Source organism: Bos indicus x Bos taurus, chromosome 11 (genome assembly GCF_003369695.1).
Source record: "Bos indicus x Bos taurus breed Angus x Brahman F1 hybrid chromosome 11, Bos_hybrid_MaternalHap_v2.0, whole genome shotgun sequence".
In the NCBI taxonomy this organism is placed as follows: Eukaryota; Metazoa; Chordata; class Mammalia; order Artiodactyla; family Bovidae; genus Bos; species Bos indicus x Bos taurus.
The window spans coordinates 97316378-97344164 of NC_040086.1; the positions used below are offsets into that span (position 1 = coordinate 97316378).

At 50.4% G+C, this 27787-nt stretch overlaps 2 protein-coding genes and 1 non-coding gene across 7 annotated transcripts in view; 1 reads left to right on the forward strand and 2 right to left on the reverse strand.

Moving 5' to 3' along the window:
* Positions 1–141: 141 nt before the first annotated feature.
* On the reverse strand, positions 142–4628 carry RPL12 (ribosomal protein L12). Of its 3 annotated transcripts, XM_027556331.1 has the most exons (7): positions 4479–4628; positions 3867–3940; positions 2160–2258; positions 1767–1848; positions 1103–1189; positions 650–762; positions 142–491 (listed from the first exon to the last, which is right to left on the reverse strand). In XM_027556331.1, exons 1-7 carry the CDS (start codon positions 4513–4515, stop codon positions 486–488), a joined length of 498 nt encoding a protein of 165 aa, XP_027412132.1. In that variant the 5' UTR covers positions 4516–4628; the 3' UTR covers positions 142–485. The 3 variants fall into 3 exon arrangements, 2 of the variants coding, with proteins under 2 accessions (XP_027412132.1, XP_027412131.1); XM_027556330.1 differs by having other exon boundaries at positions 469–762; positions 4479–4620; XR_003513499.1 differs by lacking the exon at positions 142–491 and having other exon boundaries at positions 4213–4605.
* LOC113901963 lies at positions 1274–1402 on the reverse strand. The gene has a single exon (XR_003513619.1). It is a non-coding gene; the product is annotated as a small nucleolar RNA SNORA65 (small nucleolar RNA).
* A 31-nt stretch (positions 4629–4659) lies between the features above and the next one.
* LRSAM1 (leucine rich repeat and sterile alpha motif containing 1) overlaps positions 4660–27787 on the forward strand; it is a 33892-nt gene continuing 10764 nt past the window's right edge. For 2 of the 3 annotated variants that reach the window (XM_027556319.1, XM_027556321.1), the window contains exons 1-18: positions 4660–4751; positions 5064–5299; positions 6888–6991; positions 7502–7558; positions 8045–8089; positions 9298–9375; positions 10444–10512; positions 11606–11690; positions 12687–12808; positions 13647–13737; positions 16337–16467; positions 19465–19494; positions 19783–19905; positions 20273–20412; positions 21483–21527; positions 23567–23637; positions 26155–26254; positions 27564–27651. In XM_027556319.1, the coding sequence (XP_027412120.1) occupies positions 6920–6991; positions 7502–7558; positions 8045–8089; positions 9298–9375; positions 10444–10512; positions 11606–11690; positions 12687–12808; positions 13647–13737; positions 16337–16467; positions 19465–19494; positions 19783–19905; positions 20273–20412; positions 21483–21527; positions 23567–23637; positions 26155–26254; positions 27564–27651 (1347 nt within the window). In that variant the 5' untranslated portion in view covers positions 4660–4751; positions 5064–5299; positions 6888–6919. The remainder of the gene's footprint in view (positions 4752–5063; positions 5300–6887; positions 6992–7501; positions 7559–8044; positions 8090–9297; positions 9376–10443; positions 10513–11605; positions 11691–12686; positions 12809–13646; positions 13738–16336; positions 16468–19464; positions 19495–19782; positions 19906–20272; positions 20413–21482; positions 21528–23566; positions 23638–26154; positions 26255–27563; positions 27652–27787) is intronic. The other variant, XM_027556320.1, reaches the window with a different exon arrangement.

The window sequence follows — 27787 nt, forward strand, 5'->3', positions numbered from 1 at the left end:
AAGAGAACTAAGGGAAAGACAAAGGAGAGGCTTGAGAAAAAAGTCTGTTACTAGTTTAAAGTAAACCCTGAGGGTTTAAACCAGGAACTGCTGACTACATTAGTAGACTTAAACTTTTACATCAACTTGAGACCAATCAAGGATCATAAACATCAGGTTCTTTGGTTGTCCCATCAGTAATTCTGAGCCCCAGCTGTGTGCTGGGATGGACAGCAAAGCCTTGGGCCTGCAACCCACCAACTGAGTAAACTGGTTTGGGAAGAGCTCCTTCTACACATATTTTCTGTTATGTTCAACTCCCAAGTTTTCTTTCTGCCCAACAGTATTTTCTTGAGGACAGAATTCTGTTATCAACAGGCTGCTGCTTCATCTGTCACATTGGCCCCAGTGACCACAAAGGCTAGGCTCCCCCCCAAGAAGAAGCTACATCAGAAAGTCCACTGGTTGTCAAATGGTCCTTTATTTTCCTTTTTCCTTTGCAGTTCTTAACTCTGTGGGGAAAAAAAAGAAACCTCTCAATAACAGGACAAAAAACTTTATCCCCACTATTGAGCATTTCTAGAACTTTCTACAGTATCTCAAAGGATACATTAGCTCCACCCCCAGTCTTCACCTTAATTTTAACCATATCAGTGCAGAAGTAACTTACAGCGGGGCACTCCACTGCGCCACTGTTGATATCATCAATGATGTCATGAGGGTGGCGGCCATCAACATTGCAGCCCACAGACTGGGCGGTCCCCAGGATCTCTTTAATGGTTCCTGTCATTAAGAAAAGGTGGAATCAGAGGGGAAGTCAGTCCCTCGCTATTCTCAGATAACAGAGGGGATAAAGGTGAGGAGAGGAACAAGGAATAACTATTTTATGGATTACAGGAATAATTATTACTGCTCCCCTAATCCAAAACTCAGCACTCAGTATTATTTAAAAACTCCAAGTGCAAAACTGGCCACAGATCCCATGATACCCAGACTCAAACCAAAAGACACTCCAATTCTAGGTCTTACAGAGTAAAAAAATCCCCTTCTAATTGGGAAAAAGCCACCAAACGAATACATCTCAAGTTACAACTAAAGTGGCCCCAAACTGTTCTGCTCTTACCAGAAAGTTCTCTAGCTAGAGACCGATGCCGCATCTGCCGGGCAATGTTGACGATCTCATCAAAAGTAATGTTTCCACTGTGCTTAACTGCAGAAAAGAAAACAGACCAAAAGCTTTGTTACCACCTGAGGCCAGGGCAGACCACAGTCCATCTTCCCTCATCCATTTCTAGCCTGTTCCCATGCTTTCGGCACAGAGTCATCCACATGAAGAACAACCCTGTTTCCTAAGCTGGGGTTATTTTTAGCTCACCACTGGATTGCACCAGCCAACAGAAAACTGGTCAGGTGCAGTGGCGGGTGGCTAGACACAAAATCAAGTTTTGCTAACCTTACATGGTAGGGACTGTTTTGAAGAGAAAAAAGTGACTGAGGTTGGTTAAAGCTGTCCATATGTCATCCAGCTAGGAAGCTGCCCTTCCCCAATTATTGGTTATCTGTTTCTTCACCCTGTTTGACAGTTCCCTCCTGTAAATTCTGAGGGGATCTGTTCCACGCCAGTAACTGGGGAGAGCCACAGGGCACTTGGTGGCAGTGCCTGGCTCTGTAACAGCTTAACATCGAACACCTGTGCCATCCCTGTTTCCTTAAAGGGAGCAAGCACAGCTGTCTTTTACATTGGACACACCACCACCCACAAATTACCAGGGGGAAAAACCACTCACTGTTTTTCTGCTTCTTTCTGTCCCTTGGTGGTTCCTTGAGGGCTTTGATGATCAGGGCAGAAGCAGAAGGTACCACCTCAATCTGCAGAAGAGATTCTCCATGTGAATAAGCCCTATGCCACCCTCTAACAAGAAAGAACCAGTAATACAAGCACTTTCGCTCTCAGGAACCATAGGCCAGACACTGTTTACCAAATGTACATTCAAGCTAATTTTCACAACCAGAAACACAGCCTACCCTACCCCAGAAAATGCTGATTTGCTCAGTGTCTCAAAAGTGAGAAGAGTTAATATTTAAACCATGCTCTTAAAACAGCCCTCCCCACAAATAAAACTGCTTTTAGCACCTGCCTCCCAGGTATCCCCACCTTTGCCTTCCCTCAAACCAAGTACCTGGGCTTGTCTGTTCTGAATGGTCAGTTTCACTGTAATCCTCAGACCCTTCCAATCACCAGTTGCCTTGGCGATGTCATCACCGACCTTTTTTGGAGACTGTAGAAATAAAAGGTATATAATCACACTGTGCCCTAACCAAAACTGATCTGAAAAATCTACCCAGTCCCTCTCACTTGGCGGCACACGAGAAGGCTTTCTGAAACACGTTTAACTGTGCCTACCTAATCAAGGTATCACCATAATTAAACTGGAAAAATGAGGTTTAGTTTATCCAAGGCTGCAACCTTGAGGTTTAAGGCCACAATGGGGCCAGGTCCCTTACCTACCCTTTCCTAAAGATCTATGTGGTATCTTTTACATTGGATCACCAGGGGATCTTTAAAGATACCATGTTCCTGGTGTCTTACCAATCCTAGTCAACCTATGAGGATGCGGTCTGGGCATGTGCACTTTATAATTCCCTGAAGAGGAGAATTATATAAAGGAGGTTAAGCAATGAAGAATTGAAGCTTTTGAACTGTGGTGTTGGAGAAGACTCTTGAGAGTCCCTTGGGATTGCAAGGAGATCCAACCAGCCCATCCTAAAGGAAATCAGTCCTGAATATTCATTGGAAGGACTGATGCTGAAGCTGAAACCCCAATCCTCTGGCCACCTGATGCAAAGAACTGACTCATTTGAAAAGACCCTGATTCTGGGAATGACTGAAGGCAGGAGGAGAAGGGGATGACAGAGGATGAGATGGGTGGATGGCATCACCGACTCAATGGACATGTTTGAGTAAGCTCCGGGAGTTGGTGATGGACAGAGAGGCCTGGTGTACTGCAGTCCATGGGGTCGCAAAGTCGGACATGACTGAGCAACTGACTAGAGATGTGTCCAGAGAGCGCTAGCTGAGCTAAGGGACAAGGCGGCCACTGCTTAAGCAAAACCATGATGGGATAACTTTTCTGACAGAAGACCACTGCCCAAGAAATAAAGACCTAATTATATTCAAGAAAAAAGGAGACGAATTAAGTCCAACCCTACGTGTTAGTCACTCAGTCGTGTCCGACTCTCTGCAACCCCATAGACTGTAGTTCACCTGGGATTTTCCAGGCAAGAATACTGGAGTGGGTTGCCATTTCCTTCTCCAGGACAGTAGGTAAACCCAAGAGTATGAATCAGTAGATTGAAAGCAGAATTAATACTAGCAACTGTAAAGCGGCTGCACACAATGCGGGAGACCCGGGTTCAATCCCTGGGTCGGGAAGATCCTCTGGAGAAAGAAATGGCAACCCACTCCAGTATTCTTGCCTGGAAAGTTCCATGAACAGAGAAGCCTGGTAGGCTACAGTCCATGGGGTCACAGAGAGTTGGACACAACTGAGCGACTTCACTTCACTGTAACGTTCACAAAGGTCTTCATTTCATACCCCATTCAATCCTCCAGCAGCCATATGCCTATTTCCCTAAGAAACAGACCAAGTTATCACTCTTGACTTCAAAAACCTCCTCTATCCCATCCCTCATGTACCCTCAGAGCAGCAACTAAGACACACTGGAAAACTACAGGTTCAAAGTATCAGATTCCACCTTTATATACAACCTTTCTGCAGCAGCTGGTGCCAGTTCAGTGGCTTGGAGGCCTAGTAAGGGATGGCAATCTGTCCCTGTCAACGGCACCTCAGAGGCAACCCTAACCCTAACCCCCGAATTTGACTTACCAGACCCAGAGGGCCGATCTTGGGGGCCAGGGCAGACGTGGCACCGACTTCCCCACCGGTGCACCTCAGGTACACTGGAAGAAAGAAAGAATTAGTGCCTCCGCAGAAGGGGCTCCCAAATCACAGCTCTCCCTCCGCAGTCCTCTTGGCGGAAAAATGCCAAGAGCCTCAGCGGGAAGCAAGGCACGACACCCCTCCCGCCAAGGCGAGAACCGCTCCAAGCACCACGTGGGACGGCGGCCTTGGGTTCGGCCACCGCTGCCGAAGCCCACACCACATCGGTTTGGGGGCAGCCCCGCCGCCGGCCAACCCAGTTTAGGGAGAAGCGCCCGGAGACAAACCTTACCCTAAGGCGTGCGGGCTGCGAAGCCGCCACAGGTCGTCTGGTCCTCCCTCCCCATCTATACGTGGGGAAGCCGAGGCCCAGAAAGAACAAGAGACTCGACCACGACCGCACACCGCCCTGAACGCCGCACCAGAGGGCAGGCCCCTAGGAGGCAGCGGCCTTGAGGCCTGACGTGGGAAAGGCCATAGCGGCGGGGGCCGCGGGCCGGACGGAATACGGGGAGGGATGCCGCATCCCGAAGCCCCGGCCACATCTAAAGCACGCACCGACTTTTATCTCGTTGGGGTCGAACTTAGGCGGCATGGTGGAGGCGGCTGGTGTCGGATGAACCCGGATTCGGGACGACCGAAGAAAGTTGCACCTCTGCCTCCCCCGAGCCGAAAGCCGAAAGACCGGAAGGTGGGACTTTTGCGCCGGATATAGACCCAAAAGCGCGACTGTCGCGAGAACTGCCGTCTCCGCCCAACCTTCCACCGACGCCCTTGCTGCCATATTGCTTGTGGGCAGGCACCTGAGCGGCTGGAGAACCCGGCACTGCGGTGAGCTGTGGCTAGGGGGTCTGAAGAGGGGTTCGGGGCAGTTGTCCCTGAGAAGGCAGACAACAGAGGACTGCTCCCGAGATCCTAGGCCCCGCTGTTCCCCATTCTCCCTTATCCTGAGGGTCACCCCATAGTCCCAGTCACCCAATCCCAGAGCCCCGCCCCTCTCCTAAGGGTCCGCATCGCATTCCGAGACCTCTCGGCCACAGCGATCTCGGACCACCTTCTAATTCCTTCGTGATGTATGCATTTTAGCTATTAGAACAGTTTTGTTAAGAGTCTAAATCCGGTCCAACTCTTAACTCTTTTAAGATTCTGCGGTCTTCGGTCTCAGACTTCGTCATCCTGGTCTGCATGACTTTCTGAGATTCTGAATTTCGATCCCCAGTTCCTTCGTTTGGAGGAGACCAGACTCTGCTCAGCAGGGGATGTGCAGTGCCCGGTGGCCTGCCACCCCACGTTCATGACCAAGCCCTGCGAGTGATCGGCCTGCCTTCAGGTCCACCCGAGGGAACAACCATCAGGGACCTATTTATCTGCACAGCAAGGTTGGGCACTGCCCACTCCAGGCTGGGGAGGACGGGTGTGGCTCTTCCCATGTAGGCTGGACGTCAGGGAGGGGATGGATGAGAAATGGACATCAGGGAGCAGATAGGGAAGAGCTGGTCTTCTAGGAGGGATGGAAGAGAGGTGGCCATTGGGGAGGAAGTGAAGGAAGGTTAGTCATTGGAGAGCAGAAGGATAAGAGCTGGTCATTAAGGAGAGATGGGGGAGGGCTGGTTTTAAATTATTCCCCATCCCTGCAGACAGGTGGGGCGACAAGAGGGGCCTGAGCCAGCCCTGCAGGCTAGGCCAGATCCCCAGACAGCCCACGCCTCTGTTGGCAGAGACCTGTGATCTCTGCCACTCCCCTGAGGAGGAGGCATATGTCTTCTTCAACTGCATCTCCACCCGGGTCCCTTTCTGCCTGGCTCTTTCTACTGTCCTAGGCCCTGAATAAATGTTTGTTAGATGTGTGGTGGTATGTGATTACCACTGTGCCAGGTACTGTGTTATGGGCTTTACAAATATGGAAATCACTGGCTCCAAATAGAACCAGGTGTTGGGAACATTATATTACTCACACTTTACAGATGAGGAAACTGAGGCTCAGAGAGGTAAACCAAGCAGACATGGCTGGTGGGTGGCCGAGCTGGGATTCAAAAACAGTTAAACAAAATCATCCCAGAGTCCATGCTGTTAGCCATAAGCTTCTGTGTATGAGTGCATCCTGACCCACTGATGTTCCATATCAAGTGCTGACATTTTCTGATACCGGGCAGGCAGTGAGCTCAGGACCGTGTGTACTCAGTGTGTGCTAAGTTACTGAAGCACCAAGGAGTTGGGCAAACTCCGTGGGATCAGGACTTGAAAGAGCAGAGGTTCCAGACTGGTTTGGACTACAGTCCAGCTGTATAACCAGATAGCTGAACTTGATGAGCATCACTTTTGTTACTATAAAGAGGGCTTTGGTGAGAATCAAATGGGATCATAATAACTGGGAGAGTGGCAAATTACCTGAGAATTGCTTTTGAATTTTTATGTATTGATAATTCAGAAACCTCTTTGGTTACAATGTAGTTGAGTTCCCCAGGATCAAGGACAGAGCTGGCTAAAGCCATGCAGCATCTGGTGGTTTGCTGATGCCACTCTGATAGTGTTTCAGGGGTTAGAAGTGATTCATTAGCCAAGGCTCTCAGAGTCCTCAAAGAGCCTCCTTGAAGAGGACCTGAGGAAATGTCTCCAGACCAACCCCTTTGTCTAACCTGGAGGAGAGATGGGGGCCCTGAACGGGAATGGGTATGTCAGGGGCTCACAGTGGGTCAGGGGCAAATGTGGGCTCAAAGCCAGGTCACCTGGCTTGCTGTTGTGCTTTTCTACATCCTGCTGCTGCTTGTTTAGTCAACAAAGAACAAATGGTATTGAGCACCTACTGTGCCAGGCTCGGGGCACGGATGGTCAAGATGGACATGGCCCTGCCCTCAAGGAGCATATAATCCAGCAGATGAGCTCTGTGCTCTTGTTACTGTGCTCTGTCCAGGGTGTTGGGGGGCGGTGACAGATGCCCCAGGCCCTCACCCCTCTCCTCCGCCCTAGTGTGGTGAAGATCGCTCTAGAAAAAAGGAAGGATGCCACTCTTCTTCCGGAAGCGGAAACCCAGCGATGAGGCTCGGAAACGCCTGGAGTACCAGATGTGTCTGGTGAGGGAAATGGGTTTCCTCCCAGTCTATGCCCATCTCCACCTCCGCCCCAGGCAGCAGGGCTCCATGCTGCACTTCCCCTCTGCAGACTGACCACACTTGGTGTGACTTGTTCACACTCTTCCCTGCTGAACCTCAAGCCCAGTTAAATCCAGGATCGTTGGTGCACCTTCAGAATGGACTAGCTGAACCAGGAGGGTGTCTGCGATTCTTTGAAGCCATTAATCCTATGTTTCTTTGCCTGATTTGTGCACCCTGGAAGGATGTTTTGCTCGAACCCTTTTCTTTTTCTTTCTTCTTCTTTTTTAAACTATTTATTTATTTGCCTGCACTGCGTCTCAGCTGCGGCACGCTGGCTCTTTTAGTTGTGGCATGTGGGGTTTGGTTCCCTGACCAGGGATTGAACCCCGGCCCCCTGAATTGGGAGTGCGGAGTCTTAACCACTGGACTACCAGTAAAGTCCTGGAAACTGCCCCCCACCGGCTTTTTTTTAATTCTTTTTATCCCTAGGCAAAAGAAGCTGGAGCAGATGACATTCTTGACATCTCTAAATGTGAACTCTCCGAGGTAAAGTGGGGTGGTTGGTGTTCTGCTTGTGAAGTTTGATCTGCTCTCTTTCTGGCTCTGCTGTCCCTGGGAAACGATAGATGTGGACTGAGACTTTTAAGAGGCAGAAGCTCTAGTCAAGAGATGTTTCCTTAGCTTTTGTTCTTGTGAAAGAAAACTGAGATGATCTTTTGGCCTCAGCATGGTCTTCAAGAGTCACAGAGTCCAGAAAATGCACCCACAGATTCCTGAGGCCTTGGGAGAGCCTGGGATTCTCTGTAGGACATCAGAAATCTGTCTTTTGCCCCTCAGAGTTCATGATGGGGATGGAGTGGGTAGTTGGGAAAGTCACCCGACAGCTGATTGGAGGGGGTGACCACCCGGTGCGGCTTCCTCCCAGCCTTCCCAGGGCTTAGACTTACTTACTTCCTGTCCCTTCTTCCTGCCACTCAACAGGTTAAACACTGGCAGGAGGGGAGGCACTGATTCTTCTTTATCTTATTTTAGATTCCATTTGGGGCTTTTGCAACATGTAAAGTTCTGCAGAAGAAGGTGAGACGGATCTACGTTTTCAGAAAATTATTCATGGCATGTTTGCTTGTTTGAAATCAGGCGGGGATCCTGGCGTAGACATCCCTCTTCTCTTTGAATGGCACACTTTCCACCTGCAGCAGGTGTCCTCACAGGGGAGCAGGCCCTGGCATCAGGCAGCTCTGGCTGGGCCCCTCCTGAATTGGGCAACTTCCTTACACTCTTACATCTCAGTTTCTCCATCTGTGAGAGGAAGACATCCGTCGTTCTCCACTCGCAGAGCTATTATGAGAATTAAATGAGTGACAGGGAGGTAGAGATGTAAATGATGTAAATGGCCTGAGTAGAGTGCCTGCCACATAGTGGACACTGAATAACCACATTGTTATTAATAGTAAAAATCACACTCATTTCATTTTGGTCAATTAGGGAAGGTTAAGAGTGGAATGAATGATTTTTCAGAAAGGCATTGCAGCCTTGAATGCAGGTAGGTAACAGTATTCTAAATGAAGTGTCTAAGAGCAGGTAGGTAAAATGTGTTCTATGCCAACAGGAGTGGCTTGACATTGGAAGTATCCATGCAGGTGTCAACGCCTAACAAAAATAGTAGCATGTGACTCTGATTGAGCGTCTGACCATGTCCCAGCCCTGGGCTGAATGCTTACTGTCTGTTAGCTTGTTAGCAGCCTTCAGAGGCAGGAGTTTATCATTCTCTGTTTTCCACAAGGGGCTTCCCTGGTAGCTCAGTGCTAGAGAATCCACCTGCTGGTGCAGAGTTCGATCCCTGGGTCAAGAAGGTCCCCTGGAGAAGGAAATGGCAACCCACTCCAATATTTTTTCCTGGAGAATCCTGTGGACAGAAGAGCCTAGTGGGCTACAATCCATGGGGTCACAAAGAGTCAGACACGACTGAGAGACTAGACAACATCAACATTTTCCACAAGATGCTGCTGAAGCTGAGGGACGTTAAGGTCGGGACAGCTGCAAGGGGATCCCTTCTCAGGATGGAAGGAAGAATTAGACCTCTGAGGTCCCTTTCAGTCTTGAGATTCCAGAGTTTAAGGTCATCTGGTTTTCCCGTGTTTGGAAACGTCGCTTGTGATGTCCACAGGAGAGAGCACTGGGCCGGGCTGACTGCTGGTGTCCAGTGTGTGCCAGCTGCCCCGCCTCCAGCCCCCCTCCCTGCAGCTCTCCTTCAGCCTAACATGCCGAAACTCTTTCCCACGCAGGTGTTGATCGTCCACACAAATGTGCTCACCTCCCTGCTCCCTAAATCCTGCAGCCTCCTGAGTCTCGCCACCATCAAGGTACCGGGGCCCTGCTCCCAGGGGGCAGCCAGCACGCCCCTCCAGTCACGTCTCAGCTGTCAGAGTTTATGCCAGATGTGCCTCACGTCATCGGGACTCTGGGCATGATCAGCATGGTCTGGGCTTGTGTGCGGTGAGGTTGCAGAGAGAACCAGCTGCAAGCCCTGCCCTCAGGGAGCTTACCCGCTAGGTGGAAAGGCAAACCATAAACTCATAGCAAGCGAACTGGCAGAGAACAGGGAGACCGATGGGCCCAGACAAGAAGCAAGAGGAGGCACGCCAGGCACCGTGTGGCCAGTGCGTGGAGGCGCGGTGAGCTGAGTGACTCCCTCCCAACAGCTCCCCCAGGACAGAGGCTGGGACATGGTCACAGTGGACGGGAGGCAGGACCCCCGGGCTGTTCCCCATAAACTTGAGCTGTGACCGAGGCTATGCACGTGGCAGTGTAGAGACTGGCAATGGAGGCATCAAAGTGATTTTTATTGCTAATGCTGGTGTGTAGGGACTAGGGGTAGTTCTTACTTCTCTTTATTGTTCTGGTCCAACATGCTTTGTTTTTATAAGCAGAAGAAAGATAACATTAAAAAGCTTTCATATTCATGTATATTTATATTTCATATATATATATATTATGTATATATATCCTACTCCATTTTGCTCATTTTCACTGTTAAAATATTAGCAAATACAGTTAAGCATAAGGAAAAACATAATTTCACACTCTATCAATATTTTGATATTGATTGAGATTGATTTTGATTGAGAACTGCTATCAATATTTTATTGCATATTTGGTAGTCTTTTACTATGCAAATATATATCTAGACTATGAGGAATTTTCAACATGAATATGTACGCATACTGGATAAATAAGAATTAAATGGTATAATACTTAAAAAAAAAAAAGATGGAGTGGTCCTTTAGTTGGGGAGGAAGGGGTTGGTACTCTTGGTTTGAACACCAGAGGCACGGAGGCGCCCCTACCACACCCTGTCTCCCTGGAGCCTGAAATCACGGGGGCTTTCTCAGTCAGGGACTTCGGGTGTTCCACTTGTTTCCCTTCTGCAGGTTCTGGATCTTCATGATAACCAGCTGACAGCCCTTCCCGATGACATAGGGCAGCTGACGGCCCTGCAGGTACGGCTGCAGGAGACACAACCCACCTCTGACCCCCTAAGTAAGAAACTGCAGCCGCACAGACCCAGAATGTTCTGGTCATGCTCCAGCCAGGGCTTAGGTGCCCCTGGCTTCTCCACCTTTACTACTGAGATGCCCAGGGGTGGCGTCAGCCTTGCAGTCTGGGCTGTGGGCATCTCTCCACCGAATTTTTGGCATGTGTGTTGGGATTGCATCATTAGCTTCCACAACTTTACAGAAAAAGAGCACCCAGCGAGTCCACCATTTCCAAGTGATGAATTCAGCTCTCTGGCTCAGTGTCTCACTTCCGCTTCTTGTCAGTGGCAGCCCCTGCATTTATCGAGCGCCCGCTGCATGCCAGCACCAAGCTAAGCATTTCACTTGCATCGTCAACCAATTGCTCACAGCCCCTCTTTGAACACATGTCAGCATCATCCCCAGTTCACCGAGAAGGACGGACCGTCCATTTTTACACATGAATTTTTGTATAATTGGTGCATTCACAGTTCTGTAACTTTTGGATACCTGATAAGAATAACTTACAGCCATCCTTTGGTTCATCGAATGTTCATCTGCCACGTTATTTTTAACGTGCGTGCCTTCCCATCGTATCGGTTTATTTTTAATGGTTACTTTATGTGTCATCCTGGCGGCCTCGCTCACCTCACGGTGCCACCCATCAGCCCAGGATTCAATCCCCGCTCCACCAGCTGCTGGCCCCGCAGCCTCAGGCAGGTCCCACTGCCTGTATGCAGCTCAGCTTCCTTCTGTTCACTCCAGGATAACAAGGCTTCATTACGTGCCCCCTCACCTGGATCCCCTTATTATCAGGTGTTTGTGGTCAGTATAAATGGTACAGCCTCAGCAAGAACCGGGTTCAAAGTCTAGCATTGCCTTTTGGACACAGGACCTCACCACTCCGAGCCTCAGCTTTCTCATCTCTCAGATGGGATCGTGACAACTGGTGTCTTCCTCACAGGGCTGTCAGGAGATAAAGATGTGGGTGTGGTGCCCGGATGATGGCTGGCCAGAAGAGGGGGAGGCATTATTGTCTGTGTGTGTGCCTTCTCATGGCATTCTCCCTCTCTCTTAGGTCTTGAACATGGAAAGGAATCAACTGACCTATCTCCCACGTTCCATTGGGAACCTGATCCAGCTCCAGACCCTCAATGTGAAAGGTAGGGGGCCAGGAAGCCCTGTCCACGTGACCCTCGGTCTGCTCTGAGCTGACCCGGCTAGAGTCCCCAGGGTGCTTGTCCTGGGACCCATTGAGCACAAGAGCAGCCAGCCCCCACGTGTCACTCAAACTGTTGGACCTCCTTTGTGGTCGGTGTATCTCCATGGTAACCAGAGACAGGGCATCTGGAGGGTTCCTGCAGCTCCTCCCTGTCGGGGCCTTACAGGGAGGAGAGCAGACGGCATTGACAGCAAGGCCCCCAAGACTCTATCATTCGTGTTTAGAGCCATGGGCGATGGATGATGAGAGTGTGGACTGACTGGGTGAGAGCTATTCTGAGTATCCCTTCCCACCCAGTGAGGAGCGCTTCCACACTCGGGGGTGCCACAAGTGTGTGAGAGAGGAAGGAGGTCTTATCCCCAATTTACAGATGAGGAAAATGAGGCTCAGAGAGCCATGACTTGCTCAAGACCAGCCAGTGCGGTAGTGACTGAGCTGAAATTCTAACACGTGCCTCCCTGTACCCCCAGCTCTCTTCTTTCTTCTTTTCCTCCAGTTCTTTCTGCACAGGATGCCATAATTTACCCATTTGTAACATATAATTAATGATGAACATAATAGCACCCAATTTACTGATCACTTACTGTGATAGGTACCTCATGTGATAGGCCCTGTGCTGAGCACCTTTTCACATGCATCATCTCTTTGAATCCCTCAGTATTCCTATAAGGCCAAATAGTGTGGGCACCTCCATTTTACTGATGCGGAAACTGGTCCAGGGAGGTCAAATCAGTTTTCCAAAGTCACTCAGCTCTTAAGTGGTGGAGCAGGGACTTGCACCTGGGTCATTGAAACTCCACCGCTCTTCCTCATGGAGCAGAGGTATACCCCAGGCTCAGAGGGAGGCACCCACCTCCTCCCAGTCCTGGCGGGTGTCAGGCCAGAAGCTGGTGAAGGGGCCATGGGGTGCTGAGCTGTGCCACTGGGACCCCTCCAGACAACAGGCTGAAGGAGCTGCCGGACACGCTGGGGGAGCTTCGGAGCCTGCGCACTCTGGACATCAGTGAGAACGAGATTCAGAGGCTGCCCCGGATGCTGGCACATGTCCGAACCCTGGAGGTAGGTGGGCCGTGCTCTCGCCTGGGGGCCTGCCTGGCCTGCCCGCCGCTCCCCTCCCACATTCCTGGAGGCCTGCCCTGGTCACAGGATACAGGGGTCAAGGAGATCTCAGGGGCTCACAGAGAGAACAGTGTGAATGACTGTAATTAGGTGACTTGCTGTCATAATGGAGGCAGCAAAGCATATTCCTAGTAGAATGAAAAGCTCATGCTGAATCCTGATGGGTTCATTAACACTGTGAAAGACATGGTGTTTGAGCCAGATCTTGAAAGAGGAGAAAGCTTTGGAGAAGTCGACAGGGCTCATGGGAGCATTCCAGGTGGAGGAACAGTTCGGGAAAAGGCAGGAGGTGGGAAAGCCCAGGACGTGTTCAGGGAGGAGCAGGGGAGCCAATGTGGTTGGAAGGCGCTGTGTCTGGAGGGCGCTGGCAGGGAGGGAGCAGCCTCAGCTCAGAGCTGCAGAAACCGTGATTGTCAGAGCTGGGGGCGGAGAGCAAGGCGGTCACCTGGGGCACTGTGTTGTCTCCCGGGGGTGTCCTAACGAAGCGCCTCAGGCTGGGGCCTTAAGATCAAGGTCTTGGTGGGGTTGGTTCTTCTCAGGCCTCTCTCTCCTTGGCTTCTGGACGGCCGTCTTCTCCCTGTGTCCTCCCATCCTCCTGCCTTGGAATGGGTCTGAGTCCTGATTGCCTCATCTTTTAAGGACACCAGTTCATGCTGGACTAGGGCCCAGACTGGTGACTTTGTTTTGAACTTGATTACCTCTTTAAAGATCTTATGTCTTGATTGTGTTGAGCAGTGAAGTGAACGACAGATACAGAGGGGTCTCCTTGTGTCTGCAGACCCTGAGCCTCGACGCGTTGTCCATGGTCTACCCCCCGCAGGAGGTGTGCGGTGCTGGCACTGAGGCCATTCAGCAGTTCCTCTGCAAAGGTAAAGCCAGGCAGCCCACCTCCTTCGCTGAGCGAGCACAAACCATGGCCCCTGGGCTGCTCTGTGCCAGTGAGGCAGCTGAGGGTCCCTGCCTGCCCAGAGCTCTGCAGATCTGGCAGGAGGAGCAGGGAAAGATGATTGTCACGTGAGGAAGTATGATGGCTCAGATGGTAAAGAATCCGCCTGCAATGTGGGAGCCCTGGGTTGGATCCCTAGGTTGGGAAGATCCCCTGGAGGAGGGCATGGCAACCCATTCCAGTATTCTTGCCTGGAGAACCCCATGGACAAAGGAGCCTGGCGGGCTACAGTCCATGGGGTCACAAAGACTCAGACACGACTGAGCAATAAGCACAGCACAGCACAGCAGGTATAAATGTGTCTGTAAAATTTTTGGTTTTGCTGTCTTAAAAACATTTTTAAAAACCCACAGAAGATGTTGCACCAGGCGATTCTATGCCCTACCTTTTTCACTTAAGAATAGGTCCCGGGCCTTTCCTGTCCCATGATGTGTGGCTCTGTCTGTTGTAAACTGCTGTAGAGTATTCCCAGTGGAACCACTGGGAGTTATTTCCCATTTGCCCCTGGAACGAACGCTTTAACCCACACTTCTCTGGCATGTTGGGAGCATCCCCTGGAGGGAAGCAGGGTTGGCAGGTGGACAGGGACAGGCGCTCCGTATTGCCTCTGAAGAGGCTCCATCGGTTTAAGTTCCATGAGGAGCATCTGAGGACTCTTCTTCCCCACAGCCTCGCTAACAATTGGTTGAGATCTTTAAAAGTCTTCTAACCTGATGGATTATTAAACAGAAAAGACATTACTTTGCCAACAAAGGTCCATCTAGTCATAGCTATGGTTTTTCCAGTGGTCATGTATGGATGTGAGAGTTGGACTATAAAGAAAGCTGAGCACTGAAGAACTGATGCTTTTGAATTGTGGTGTTGGAGAAGACTCTTCAGAGTCCCTTGGACTGCAAGGAGATCCAACCAGTCCATCCTAAAGGAAATCAGTCCTGAATATTCACTGGAAGGACTGATGCTGAAGCTGAAGCTCCAATACTTTGGCCACCTCATGTGAAGAACTGACTCATTGGAAAAGACCCTGATGCTGGGAAAGATTGAAGGCGGGAGGAGAAGGGGATGACAGAGGATGAGATGGTTGGATGGCATCACTGACTCAATGGATGTGAGTTTGAACAAGCTCCAGGAGTTGGTGATGGACAGGAAATCTTGACATGCTGCAGTCCATGGGGTCGCAAAGAGTTGGACACGACTGAGCGATTGAACTGAGCTGACCTGAACCTGATGGGTAAACAAGAGGAGGAGGGTGACAGAGGATGAGACAGATGGATGGCATCACTGACTCAGTGGACATGAGTTTGAGCAAGCTCCGGGAAATGGTGAAGGACAGGGAAGCCTGGTGTGCTGTAGTCCATGGGGTGACAAAGAGTTGGACACGACTTCGTGACTGAATGACAACATTATTATTTTAATGTCATTTCCTTGAATATTGGAATACTTTTTCACATGTTTATTGTCCACTTTTAGTATTTCTTGTGAATTGCCTATTTATATCCTTTGGTAGGGGAAAAAGGATGACATTGACTACATTAACATCTAACCTTTACCTCAAAAGGATACTATCATCAGAGTTAAAAAGACAGGCTCCCTAGGTGGTGCTAATGGTAAAGAATCTGCCTGCCAATGCAGGAGATGCAAGAGACCCTGGTTTGATCCTTGGCTTGAGAAGATCCCCCAGAGTAGTAAATGGCAACCCCCTCCAGTATTCTTGCCTGGGAAAATTCCATGGACAGAGGAGTCTGGCAGGCCTCAGTCCATGGCATTGCAAAGAGTCGGACATGACTGAGCATGCACTGCTAAGTCACTTCAGTCGTGTCCGACCCTGTGCGACACATAGACCACAGCCCACCAGGCTCCCCCATCCCTGGGATTCTCAAGGCAAGAACACTGGAGTGGGTTGCCATTTCCTTCTCCAATGCATGAAAGTGAAAAGTGAAAAGGAAGTCACTCAGTCATGTCCGACTCTTCGAGACCCCATGGACTGCAGCCCACCAGGCTCCTCCATCCATGGGATTTTCCAGGCAAGAGTACTGGAGTGGGGTGCCATTGCCTTCTCCAGAGCATGCACACACAACAAAATAAAAAAGTTAAAAAATAAGCTACCACCTGGAAGAAGATAGCTGCAACATATGTTATAGACCCAAGGTTATTAACTATCATATGTAAAGAGCACTTATAAATCAGCAAGAATAAGGCCAAATGGGGAAAGTGTATGAATCCTTTCAAATGTACGGGAGGCAGCTACCCAGGAAATTGTGCATAGAGCTGGGTCTTGAACCCAGGCTTCTCTACAAAGCTCAGGCATTTTTCATCTCCTCATTCTCACGTGGATGGTAAAGAGGCAGGGGGCGGGAAGATTTATTCGCTCAGCTGACGCTTATTGAGTGCTTGCCACATTTACGGCCCGGGCGTTAGGCCTGTGAGCAGTGCAGGAGAGCCAGCATCACAGGGGAGCGGTGGACTGCTCCGGGTTGCAAGGCGGTCTCCTTCCCTCCTGGTCAGCCTGTGTCCGTCTCTCGCAGAGTCGGGGCTGGAGTACTACCCCCCTTCTCAGTACCTGCTGCCGGTCCTGGAGCAGGATGGGGCTGAGAACTCCCTGGACAGCCCCGACGGGCCCACCGACAGACTCTGCAGGGAGGAGGAGGAGTGGCAGGTAAGGCGCACCGCCTGCTGGCCTGTGGGGTGGGCGGCGGGGAGGGCGAGGGTCAGGGTGTGTGCGCAAGGGCTCTGCGCACGCAGGGGCGTTCAGAGCTTTGGCCCCCAGATTTCTCCATCAAACTAGAATTTACCTCCCTTCAAACGGACACGCGGGGGGTTCTCTGGTGGTCTTGTTGTTTGGTCACTAAGTCATGTCCAGCTCTTTACAACTCCGTGGACTGTAGCCCACCAGGCTCCTCTGCCCATGGGGTTTTTCAGGCAAGAATACTAGAGTGGGTTGCCATTTCCTTCTCCAAGCGATCTTCTTGACCCAAGGATCAAACCCTTGTCTCCTGCTTTGGCAGGCGGATTCTTTCTTTGGTGGCCTCGTGGGTAGGATTTCTGGCCTTCAGTACCAAGACCCAGGTTCCATCCCTGGTTGGGAGCTGAGATCCCAGAAGCTGAGTGACTCAGCCAAGCAGATACGTGTAGAAGTTTTCACAAGGCCTCCTAGGCGGCCTCACTGCACCAACTCACCAGCACCAGCTTCATCCCACTCCTCTCTGTCCCTGAATGTCTGGGGTGTTTGAATAGGGGGTTCCCTCTGCTGGATTCTCTGCGCCCGTTTGCTCCAGTCTCATCCTTCAGTTCCCAGCTGAAACATCACATTTTCTGAGAAGCTTTCCACAACACAGCAGCCTAGGTCAGATCTATGGAAGTTCTCAGAGCGCCCTGTGCATTTCCTGGGAGAACCTGTGTTGCTGAACTTGGGTTCAGCTGCTCATGGCTCAAGAATCCAACACTGAAAGACAAGTGTTGGCTGAAAGGAAGGATAGCTTTACTGGGGAAGCTAGTTATCCTGTGGAGAAGCTGGATGCACGTCCCCAGGAACCAACTTCCCACTGTGGGTCAGGGGGCAAAGGGTTTTTAAAGGAGGGGTTTCAGGGGTGTGGAGGCAGAGGAGGGGGCTGTGTGCGGAGCGTCATCTTGAAGTTGGTCGTCCAGCTGCTTGATCAGCACCATCCTGATCGTTTTGGGTACAGTTTATCTGTAACTCCAGAGTCGGTTTGTTCCCATTTCTTTGAGGCCAGTTCTGGGAATTGTGTGAGATGGAGCAGTTTATGTCATGGCTGCAGTCTGGTCATCATGTAGCTCATTTCTTCCACCTGGTGGGGGTTTCAGTATCTGCAAAACAGCTGAGTAATACGACTCAGAACATTGTCTGTAGCCTTTGAGGAGGAACTAAAGGTTCTTGCCTTTGTTTAATGGCTAAACAATTATTTTGTCTTGCTTGACTATTTTGCTTCTGTGTTTTCTCATTTCTCTTAAGTTACTTCTTTGGCTAAAATCTCTACAGACAAGAGGCAGGTGGAGGACATTGTGAAGGGGGAGGGGATCTGTCCTGGGAAGGCCCCACAGGGCCCTGCTCCATTACAACCACAGCTCTAATTACATGAAGAATTAAGAAAGGATTTGCTTCCTGTCTCCCTGCTTGATGGAGCTTGAGGAGAATGGACCCCTGGGTCCCTGGGGGAGACCTAGAGTAGGTCAGGGCTGCAGGAAGCAGCTCAGCAAGGGTTGTCCATAGTAACCAGAGTGCCTCTGACGGTGAGGCCAGACAGAAACCACCTCTGCACCCCACCCCCTACCCGTATGCTCCTCCACGGGAGCCCACAAATTGAGGCTGGGAGCGGGCACCAACTGTAGCCAGCTAGGCTTCACATCTGATTGTGGTGATGGTCACATGACTGTATGCAGTTGTCAAAACTCAGACCTGTACACTTCTTTAAAAAGATAAAATTTACAGTATATAAATTATACCTTCATTAAAAAATATGTTTATATATGGAAACACATACAAACGTATATCTTTTTTCTAAAGGCACAAACTGTAGGTAGGTAGATGCATGGACTTAGGTCTGATAATGATATTTACATGGGAGCAGGGCTAGGGAGGGTGGGAGGGAACAAGGATTAGGCCTGGGAGTAGTCAATGGATACTTTTATATGCCTTGCTTAGTTTTTTACAAGGAGAATATAGTCAGGTATTATCTATATAGCTAAAGATAAGCTTAAATTTTACTCCTACCTTAGCATAGGGAAAATCTTATTTCTTTATAGAATGCTGCTTTTATAGCTCCAACACTTGATCCTGATCTCAGAACCAAATAACTAAATAGAAAGTCTGGTTTTAAAAAAAGTGTGTGTGTGCGTGCATGCATGCGCTGATGTTGGACTACAAAAGTAATTCATGCTCCTTGTTATAAATCTAAACAATACAGAAATATACGGAGTGAGCATCTCCCCTCCCACCCTGCAGTCCCAGCGCCTGGAGGCAGTCGCCGTGAACTGATGAATGGCTCTCCTTCGTGGCTTTTGTCTCAGCCCCTCCAGAGCTGGGAGTTGAGTTTTGGTGGTGGTGCTTTTACAAGAGAGGAATTGCACTGTACAGACAGTGAAATTTGGCAGACACCCTTCTGTAGCTGCACCCACGTTTGCCCCGTCGTTCGACAGCTGTGTAATAATCCACTGTGTGGATGAACCGTGGCTTAGCAATCGCATGCTGATGGGCATTGGAGTTATTTCCAGTGTTTTCTCTCTTTTGAACAATTCTGCAGGAACTTGCACACACACCTTGGTGCATTTGTAGTTGTCTTGGGGGCTGGAGCTGGTAGCTTGCTGTGCTGTGCAGACGTACAAGGGGTCAGACACCCATTTCTTGGTCTCTTTTTTGGAACACCCGTGCCTTCTCTGTGCCAGAACTTAAGACTTGAAGCTCTTTAAGCCAAGCCCCGCGATTCTCAACCCTGGTGTCCGTCAGAACTATCCAGAACCCTTTATCAAACAGCCAGCCCCTTCATCCCCCACCCCCTACCCAGCCCTCCAAGGCAGTCCCTCTGGATGGACCTGCAAATCTGAGGGCTGTCAGGCTGCCTGGGAATTCTGGGCCAGTGAGAACCCCTGCTGCCCACCTTCTCTTAACCACTATTTTTTTTTTTTTTTTGCCTCGCAGAATAGGTTCTCAGACTATGAGAAGAGGAAGGTAAGAGAATGTCTTTTGTCCTCTGTCACTTTTCTTCTCATTAAACATCTCAACTGTTACATTTGAGGAGACGAGCTCTTCCAGCCTCTAAGTCAGGGGGTGAAGTAACAGTTGCCCCCACGTATATCACCTCCCCATGGTCTCACCCAGCCTTGGTGGGTGGGAGGATGTCCCCACTTTACAGATGAGAAGATTGAGGCTCGGAGAGATTGAGCCCATCCCCTGCAGCTCTCACGTCCTAACCCCCCAGAGCCTATGCCAGCATCACCAGGGTCTCCGTTCTTGCAGGAACAGAAGATGCTGGAGAAACTTGAGTTCGAACGGCGCCTGGAGCTCGGGCAGCGAGAGCATGCCCAGCTCCTCCAGCAGAGCAACAGCCAGAAAGATGAGATCCTTCAGACGGTCAAGGAGGTTCGTGAGCGGCTAAGTGGGGTCAGGCCTGTCTGCTTCCTCTGCCAGGGGCCTCCTGACTCAGGCTGACTCCTGACTCCTGACTCCGGTCCCTCTGATGTGGGAAGGCAGTGGGGTGACCTCTCTTAGGCCCACCCTCCAGGACACAGGGCTGGGGAGGAGTCATCCATACAGATCACCTAGTCCAGGCTCTTCCCGTGCGTGGACACCCTGAAGCCTAGCAAGGGGAGGACTTGGTCCAAAGTCAACACAGAGCTGGCAAGACAGAGGAAACCTGGTCTCCTCGTCTCAGGCCTGGGCCCCTGGCTGCTCTGCGGTACCTGAAAGGGTCCCAGCAGACCCCAGACCTCTGCTTGTCCTGCCGCAGGAGCAGTCCCGTCTGGAGCAGGGCCTGAGCGAGCACCAGCGCTTCCTGGATGCAGAGCGTCGGCGGCTGCAGGAGCAGCTGAAGCAGACAGAGCAGAACATCTCCAACCGGATCCAGAAGCTCCTGCAGGAGAACCAGAGGTCAGGCTCCCATCTCTCCGGTCCCCAGACCCAGAGACCTCCCTTAACATGATGCTCACGTGGGGCTCAATCTCTCCCTCACCGTCTCTGATTCTACCCAAGGTCTCGGTGCTGCATTTGGCACTGACTTTAAGAGAGTCTGGTTTCCCTGATGACTCAGCGGGTAAAGAATCCACCTGCAATGCAGGAGACATGGGAGACGTGGTTTGTTCCCTGGGTTGGGAAGATCCCCTGGAGGAGGAAATGGTAATCTACTCCAGTAGTCTTGCCTGGAGAATCCCATAGTCAGTGGAGCCTGATGGGCTACAGTCCATGGGTTGCAAAAAGTTGGACAAGACTGAGCAACTAACACACTTGAAAGAATCCGATCCAGGGATGACCAGGTTTGCCTCTTGGGGCTGCTACTGATTGGATCTTTGCCTCCCAAGCTTCCCATCTGTAAAGTGAGTGGGTTTAACAAGTTAAAATCACGTCCTGCTCTAATATTTTGGCTTTCCAGTCACATGTCACTCTGAGGTCAGCCATTCGCCTTACAGTGAGATTTGCCTTAATAGATCCTGTCCAAGGCCAGAGCCACAGGGATCAAGCTCCAATGGGAAAAAGCAGGTTGAATAGAGGTCTCAAGAAGCCTGAGAAAGTTTAGCTGGGGGTCTCTTGGGGAAAGATTCCAGAAACAGGCTCTGCCACACCCCCTGCTGCTCCAGCCTTCTGTCCACTGTCCTCCGAGTCCTTCTCCTCCCTCGCCTGCGGTTGAGTGCCAGAGGGAGCCGGCTGGCCTGCCATGCGCAGCGTGCCCACCCCCGGGGGCACCCAGGAAACTGCCCTCTGTTGGCTGCTTCTTACATGTGAAGTACTCTATGTCTGTTTTCTTGTTCACACTTTACCAATACTCCATGAAGCTTTAAAAAAATTATTCTTCCCATTTCACAGATGAGGAGCTGGGATTTGGAGTGGTTGAGGAATTGGCCTGAGAACACAGCCCTAAGTGGCCAGTTCCTAAGCCGCCCTCAGCAGTTCTGTTGGAAACGGACCCAACAATGACTGCCGGCTGTTCATGGTTTCCTTCACAGGCAGAAGAAAAGTTCCGAGATTCTGAAGTCTCTGGAAAACGAAAGGTCAGTGTTTTGCTCTAGCACATTCTCGATGACTGCCTGCCTTCCTGTGGGTGAGCAGACCTGGGGAGAGAAGGTCTTGTGATTCTTGAGGACTATGTCAGAAAGATTTCCTAGAGTTTTGAGGAGATTCAGGCTTCCCTGGTGGCCCAGATGGTAAAGAATCTGCCTGCAATGCAGGAGACCCACAAGTTCAATCCCTGGGTCAGGAAGATCCCCTAGAGAAGGAACTGGCAACTTCCTTCAGTATTCTTGCCTGGAGACTCCCATGAGCAGAGGAGCCTGCGGGGCTACAGTCCATAGGGTCACAAAGAGTCGGCCCAGCTGGCGACTAACACTTTCACTTTATCATGAGGAGATTCACCCCCTTACAGAGTTTTGAATTAAAAAGAATCGCTGCCTTCAAGTTTGTTAAAACATACCATGCTGAGAAAAGTTCAGACATGAATAAGAATGTATGTATATTAATGTCCAATTGTATTTCTAGTGTAAATAGTTAGAAAAGAAATTTCTGGAAAGAAAAAATTTGTGTACATGAATTATGTACAGAGGAGTAATCTGTAAGCATTAAACGTCTTATAGAAGAATATTCCTGGTTAAGGAAAGCACTATATTGCTAGGTGGAAAAGCGGTACCCACAGTGTATCATTTCTTAAAGACAACCTACTTGTATCTCTGCTCAGAAAGTAGAAGGACCCACCCCGAATGTTTACACTGAACCTCTGAGTGGTGGGAATTGGAGGTGATGAACTTTGTTTCATTCCCTTTGTGTTAAGGTGCCCACTTGAGTCATTAGAAAAGGTGATAGGTGGGGTGGCCTCGCCCCCCACTCGCTGGGGTGTTCGTGTGAGTCCCTCCTGGTCCTCAGGGACCCCAGAGTGTCAGTGCGGACCTGGCTGCTGCGCTTGGGGAGCCCCTCCCATGGGCCCAGCCTTCCTGGCTCCTGGCTGCCTGGGCAGGCCTCCTGCACGGGGGCTCGCGTGGGGTTGCGGCCCCACCAACCTGCCCGCTTCGGCCAGGGGCTGTGGCAGCTGGGGGTGGTCAAGGCCGAGCTGAGCTGTGGCTGGCGGCATCGACTATTCAGCACACTGAGCCGGTGCCCTCTGGGCTGGGCCTGGGCTCCAGGGATGCAGCAGGGCTGGTCTTCCCTTGAGCAGCCTGTGGCCTGGGCTGAGTGCTCAGGTGACTCGTGTTGCTTCTCATGAAGTCAGACCCTGCAAGAAATGTAAAGAAGGTTGTCCGCCTCCCAACCACGGTGCCAGTTTGGTGTGTGTGGCGGGGAGGTGGGGAATAGTGTACACACAGGCAACATGCACACACACACACACACGTGCAATTACTTTTATTATTTTCACTTCACTGACGTATTTCCATGCCAGAAACCTCATTATCTGTAATAACTATAGCTTTATAATTATATCGTAATTTATTGTAATTAGCCCTCTGAACATTCAAGTGGCTGCCAGTGTTTTCTAACTACAAACAATATGACAGTAAATGTCTTCTAGATATACCCTTAGGCACTTGGGTGAACGTTTTAGAAGGAGGTGTTGGAGGAACACTTAGCTGGGTATTGCCAGACTGCCTTCCAAAGCACATTTGACTGTTGACGTCCTCAGCAGTATATGAAGTACCCATTTCTCCACCTTCATTGCCATTGCCAGCGGTTATCTAGTTTTCTTAAGCTCAACCAACCCAACACGTGAAAAGAAAGTTTTACTTTTTTCGTCACTAATGGTATTAAGAATCTTTCCATGTGTTACTTTTTTTTTTTTAAGGTCACTTATTTAAGTATCAGTGAATTGGCTGTTTGCATCCTTGGCCTGTTTTTCTAACGGAATGTTCATCTTTTTATGCCACAAGCTCTTAACTGTAAAAGTTAACAGGGCCCTAGGGGAGGTGCATAATGCCACGGGCATATCAGAGGGCGCATCCAGCTTGGTACATAAGGGAGGACTTCTTGAAGGAGGTGGTGGTCATCTGGTGAGATTTCCTATTGGAAATGTTATATTTGCTCAGCACGTGGATCGCTTCCTTTCTAGAATAAGAATGGAACAGTTGATGTCCATAACGCAGGAGGAGACGGAGAACCTGCGGCGCCGCGAGATTGCCTGTGAGTCCTGGGGTAGGGCGGGGTCCTGGAAGCAGAGGGGACAGCCATCCCATCCCCCTGTTGGTCACATTTAGGGGGCGCTGGGGAGTTGCCCCTCAAGACGGTCCGTCAAATCCTGTCGTGGAGCATGGGCTCAGGGGTCAGGTTAGACTTGGATTAAAAAATCCTAGCTCAGGCACATAGCCATATGACCTAAGGGACATTACTGATCCCTGACTTTCCCGAGCCTCAGTTTTCATATCTGTAAAATGGGGAAGAAGGTAATAATCTGCCTCGTCAGGTCATTACGAGGGTCCGATAAGATCGTGTTGGCGCAGAGCGAGCATTTCATAAACGATGGCTGTCAGGGCTGCTCGCCTTGAGAGCTGCGGCGGCCCCTCTCGTGGTCCTAGGAGCTCGCCTTCCTGCTGCTCCCCAAGGGGTCCCAGGGTGCTTCACTGTCCACACAAGCGAGGGCAGTGGGTGCCACGCCGTTCTTCAGAGCCTGAGCGATAAGATGGGATGTCTGTGCACTCTCAGCCCAGGTTCATCACGTGCCCGGCGGTGGACCGGCACGTCCCGTACACCGTCTTATCCCACTCCTGCCCTGTGAGGTGTCATATTGTTAATTTCCCAATTTGAAGGTCACTGTCGTCCACCAGTTATAGAGAAGCATTGTGTTTGTATTGCCAGATGGATGTTTATCAAATAGCTGATTGGAAATAGGCTTAGTGTTAGGGGGCTTTTGTTTTCACCTTTTCCAACTTCCCTATTAGTTAGCTTAAAAAAAAAAAAAAGCCTGTATTGTTTTTATAACTGAAAAAGGTCAACAAAAGTAATGAAAAGGCAGTAACCTAGAGTGGTGGAGGGCATGTGGTGTCAGGCTGTCCCATGTGCTGCCAGAGGGAGTATGAATTGGCTGGATCTTTCTGGAGGGCAGAAAGGGTAACTCGTGTGTATATTATTCATGACCTTAAACCTGTGCACTTCTAAGAGTTATTCTAGGAAATGATCAAATAGTGAGATGTGCCCAAAGATGTCTGAGCAGGGATATTTGTAGAAGTACCATTTGATAATCACAAGAAGACTTTGGATGCAATGAAACGGAGGATTATCTTAAAACTTTGGTCATCCACGGGCTTCCCTTGTGGCTCAGCTGGTAAAGAATCCACCTGCAATGCGGGAGACCTGGGTTCGATCCCTAGGTTCGGAAGATCCCTGGAGAAAGGAAAGGCTACACACTCCAGCATTCTGGCCTGGAGAATTCCAGGGACTGTATAGTCCATGGGGTCACAAAAATGTTGGACACGACTCAGCAACTTTCACTTTCACTTTTCGGTCATCCATGCACCATAGCGCTCCGTAGCTATTAACACAGCTGTGTTGATATAGGGATGCATTCATGAAAGGTGAGAAAGGAGGTGTATTTAATGTGATAAGCATTTTAATTTTCTTGTGTTATGGTGAAATATACAAAGCATAAAACTTCCCATTGTAACCACTTGTAAATGAATAGTTCTGTGGCATTCATAGCTCTGATGGTGCATTATTCACCATCACCACCATCAGAACCTTTTCATCATCCCAAGGTGAAACTGTACACCTACTAAATAGGGACTCCCCATCCCGCCCTTCCCCAGACCCCGTAGAATCACCACTCCACTTTCAGTCTGCTTTCTGTCTCTCTGAATTTGGCTGCTCTCGGCCATGTGCAAGTGGAATCATACAGCATGTGTCTTTTCGTGATTAGTTTCTTTCACATAACGTCCTCAGAGTTCATCCATGTCGTAGCTTATGTCAGAATTTCCTTCATTTTTAAGACTGAAACATTACAACATATGGATAGAGCACATTAAAAAAAATGATATTTATGGCCGTGCTGGGTCTTCGTTGCTGCGAGGGTGTCCTTCTAGCTGTGGTGAGCGAGGGCTGCTCTCGGGTAGCGGCGCACGGGCTTCTCACTGCGGTGGCCTCTCGTTGCCGAGCACGGGCTCTAGGTGTTGCAGGCTCGGTAACCGTGGCACACGGGCGTAGTTGCTGATGACGTGTGGCGTCCTCCTGGACCAGAGATCGAACCCGTGTCCCCTGCGTTGGCAGGAGCATTCTTTCCACTGGCCCGCTGGGGAAGTCCCTGGACCGCGTTTTGCTTTTTCATTCATCCATCAATGGGCGCTTGGGCTGTGTCTACCTTTTTTCGCCTGTTGTGATCAATGTTGCTATGAACATGGGTATACAAATATTCAGGTCCCTGCTTGTAATTCTTTCATTAAAATTTTTTTAAATCCATTAATATACATTAAAAATTGACCAGAAGATATATCAATATTTCTGGGTGACAAGACTGTAGAAGACTGTGTGTGTTCAGTCTCTTACAACTCATCAGCCTTTTAAGCTGAAATTGCTTCTATAATTAAAAAAAAAGATTTTTTTTCCAAGGGTGACTGTCAGGTGGGTGACCAGCTGACCCCATAGGCCACCAGGAGCAGCTGCTCAGCCCTGCCCCTCCCTGCGCCCCCCACCCCCAACGTGTTTCTTCAGCCGCCATGCAGCAGATGCTGACCGAAAGCTGTAAGAGCCGGCTCATCCAGATGGCCTACGAGTCTCAGAGGCAGAACTTGGTCCAGCAGGCCTGTTCCAGGTAAGATAAAGAAGGGGCTTCCCGAATGAGGAAGTTGGGGGAGCTGGCTCAGAGCTGTGGAGTGAGCGTTGGCAGGAATCCCCTGCCATGCGTGGGCCACCCCACCCCGGGCCAGGTCCTCAGCAGTAAGTGACTGCTGGTCTGTGTGGCTTTTCTCACTGGACCCTCAGGAAGCACCACCAGCCAGTGGCAGAGCTTGGGGTTTGACCCAGGCAGTGCACTCTTAACTGCGCGACTCGGTCTCCCAGGTCACAGGTCAGGAGCGGGGTGCACTCGAGGCTATGGTGAGCGGGTTGTCTCACGCCGACAGCCACTCTGGGCCTGGCCCTCCAAGTTCACCCCGGCACCGTGTTTGTGTCTGGAGGAGCCGCAGTGCCCAGCAGGTGAGCAGAGTGCCTTCGAGGCTCAGGAGCCCCAGACAGGGACAGGCCAGCAGCTTTGACCGCTCTTATGTCTCTCCTCCCACTGGGCACCTGGAGCGTGCCAGCCTTCCCCGCGTTCCTGCAGAGGCAGGGGTTCTCCTGCCTTCTAGGTGATGTGACTTTGCTTTTAGGAGCACTGTCTGTTTTCCCCAAGTGTTTGGGCACTCGGGGCAGACAGATGTGGATTCATATCCCGCTTCTATTTCTTAACTGTGATGTCTTGGGCAAGTTATTTTCCCTCTCTCAGCCTTGATTTTCTTATCACTAAAATGGGGATAAATGACAGTATCTCTTCCTAGAGTTACTGGAGGACTTGATGGACCTTGGTGATCATAATGTCGGCACATGAGGGTGCAATAGATAGCAGCTGTCGTCATGACACAAACTCGAAACCAAGACTGTCCCTAAATAATGGACACACTAAAGTGGCAGGCTTTGGGTTTTGTGCCATTAGAGTTGTTCTAGGGGGATGAGAGCAGGTCCACGGCCAGGCTGAGAAACACGGGGGTGGAGGGTGAGATGTTAGTGCTGGGAAGGACAGCTTTCTCTCAGCTTGCGGGGTTAACCTGAGAGGTCGTGAGCTTCCCGTTGGTGGAGGGTGGGTGGGCAGAGCCAGGCCACCACTTCAGGGGGGTGTCGCAGAGAGGATTCCCAGAGATCACCTCCCCAGCTCCAGAGACACAGACTTTGCCACCGCCCTGCCAGGGCTGTGGGATTCAGACAAAACTCCCATGTCCACCCAGCCCAGGACATGGCCCCCAGTGGGTGCTCCATAAGCCTTGTTGAGTGAATAAATGGTTTATCTCCATCTCCTCCAAGGTGCCTGGCACACAGTATGTGCTCAGGAAATGTTCAGAGGGTGAGTGAATTTGCTGTCTTTCTGGCAGCATGGCTGACATGGATGAGCGGTTCCAGCAGATTCTGTCATGGCAACAGATGGATCAGAACAAAGCCATCAGCCAGATCCTGCAGGAGGTGAGCCCTTGCCCAGGGCATGGGGCCGGGGGCACAGGAAGGGCGCAGGGAGCCGAGAGCTGGGCGGCTCAACTCCACGTGGAGGCGCTGTTCTGAAGAGCGTAAGAACCAAGATGCTCAGAGAGTAGAAATGCAC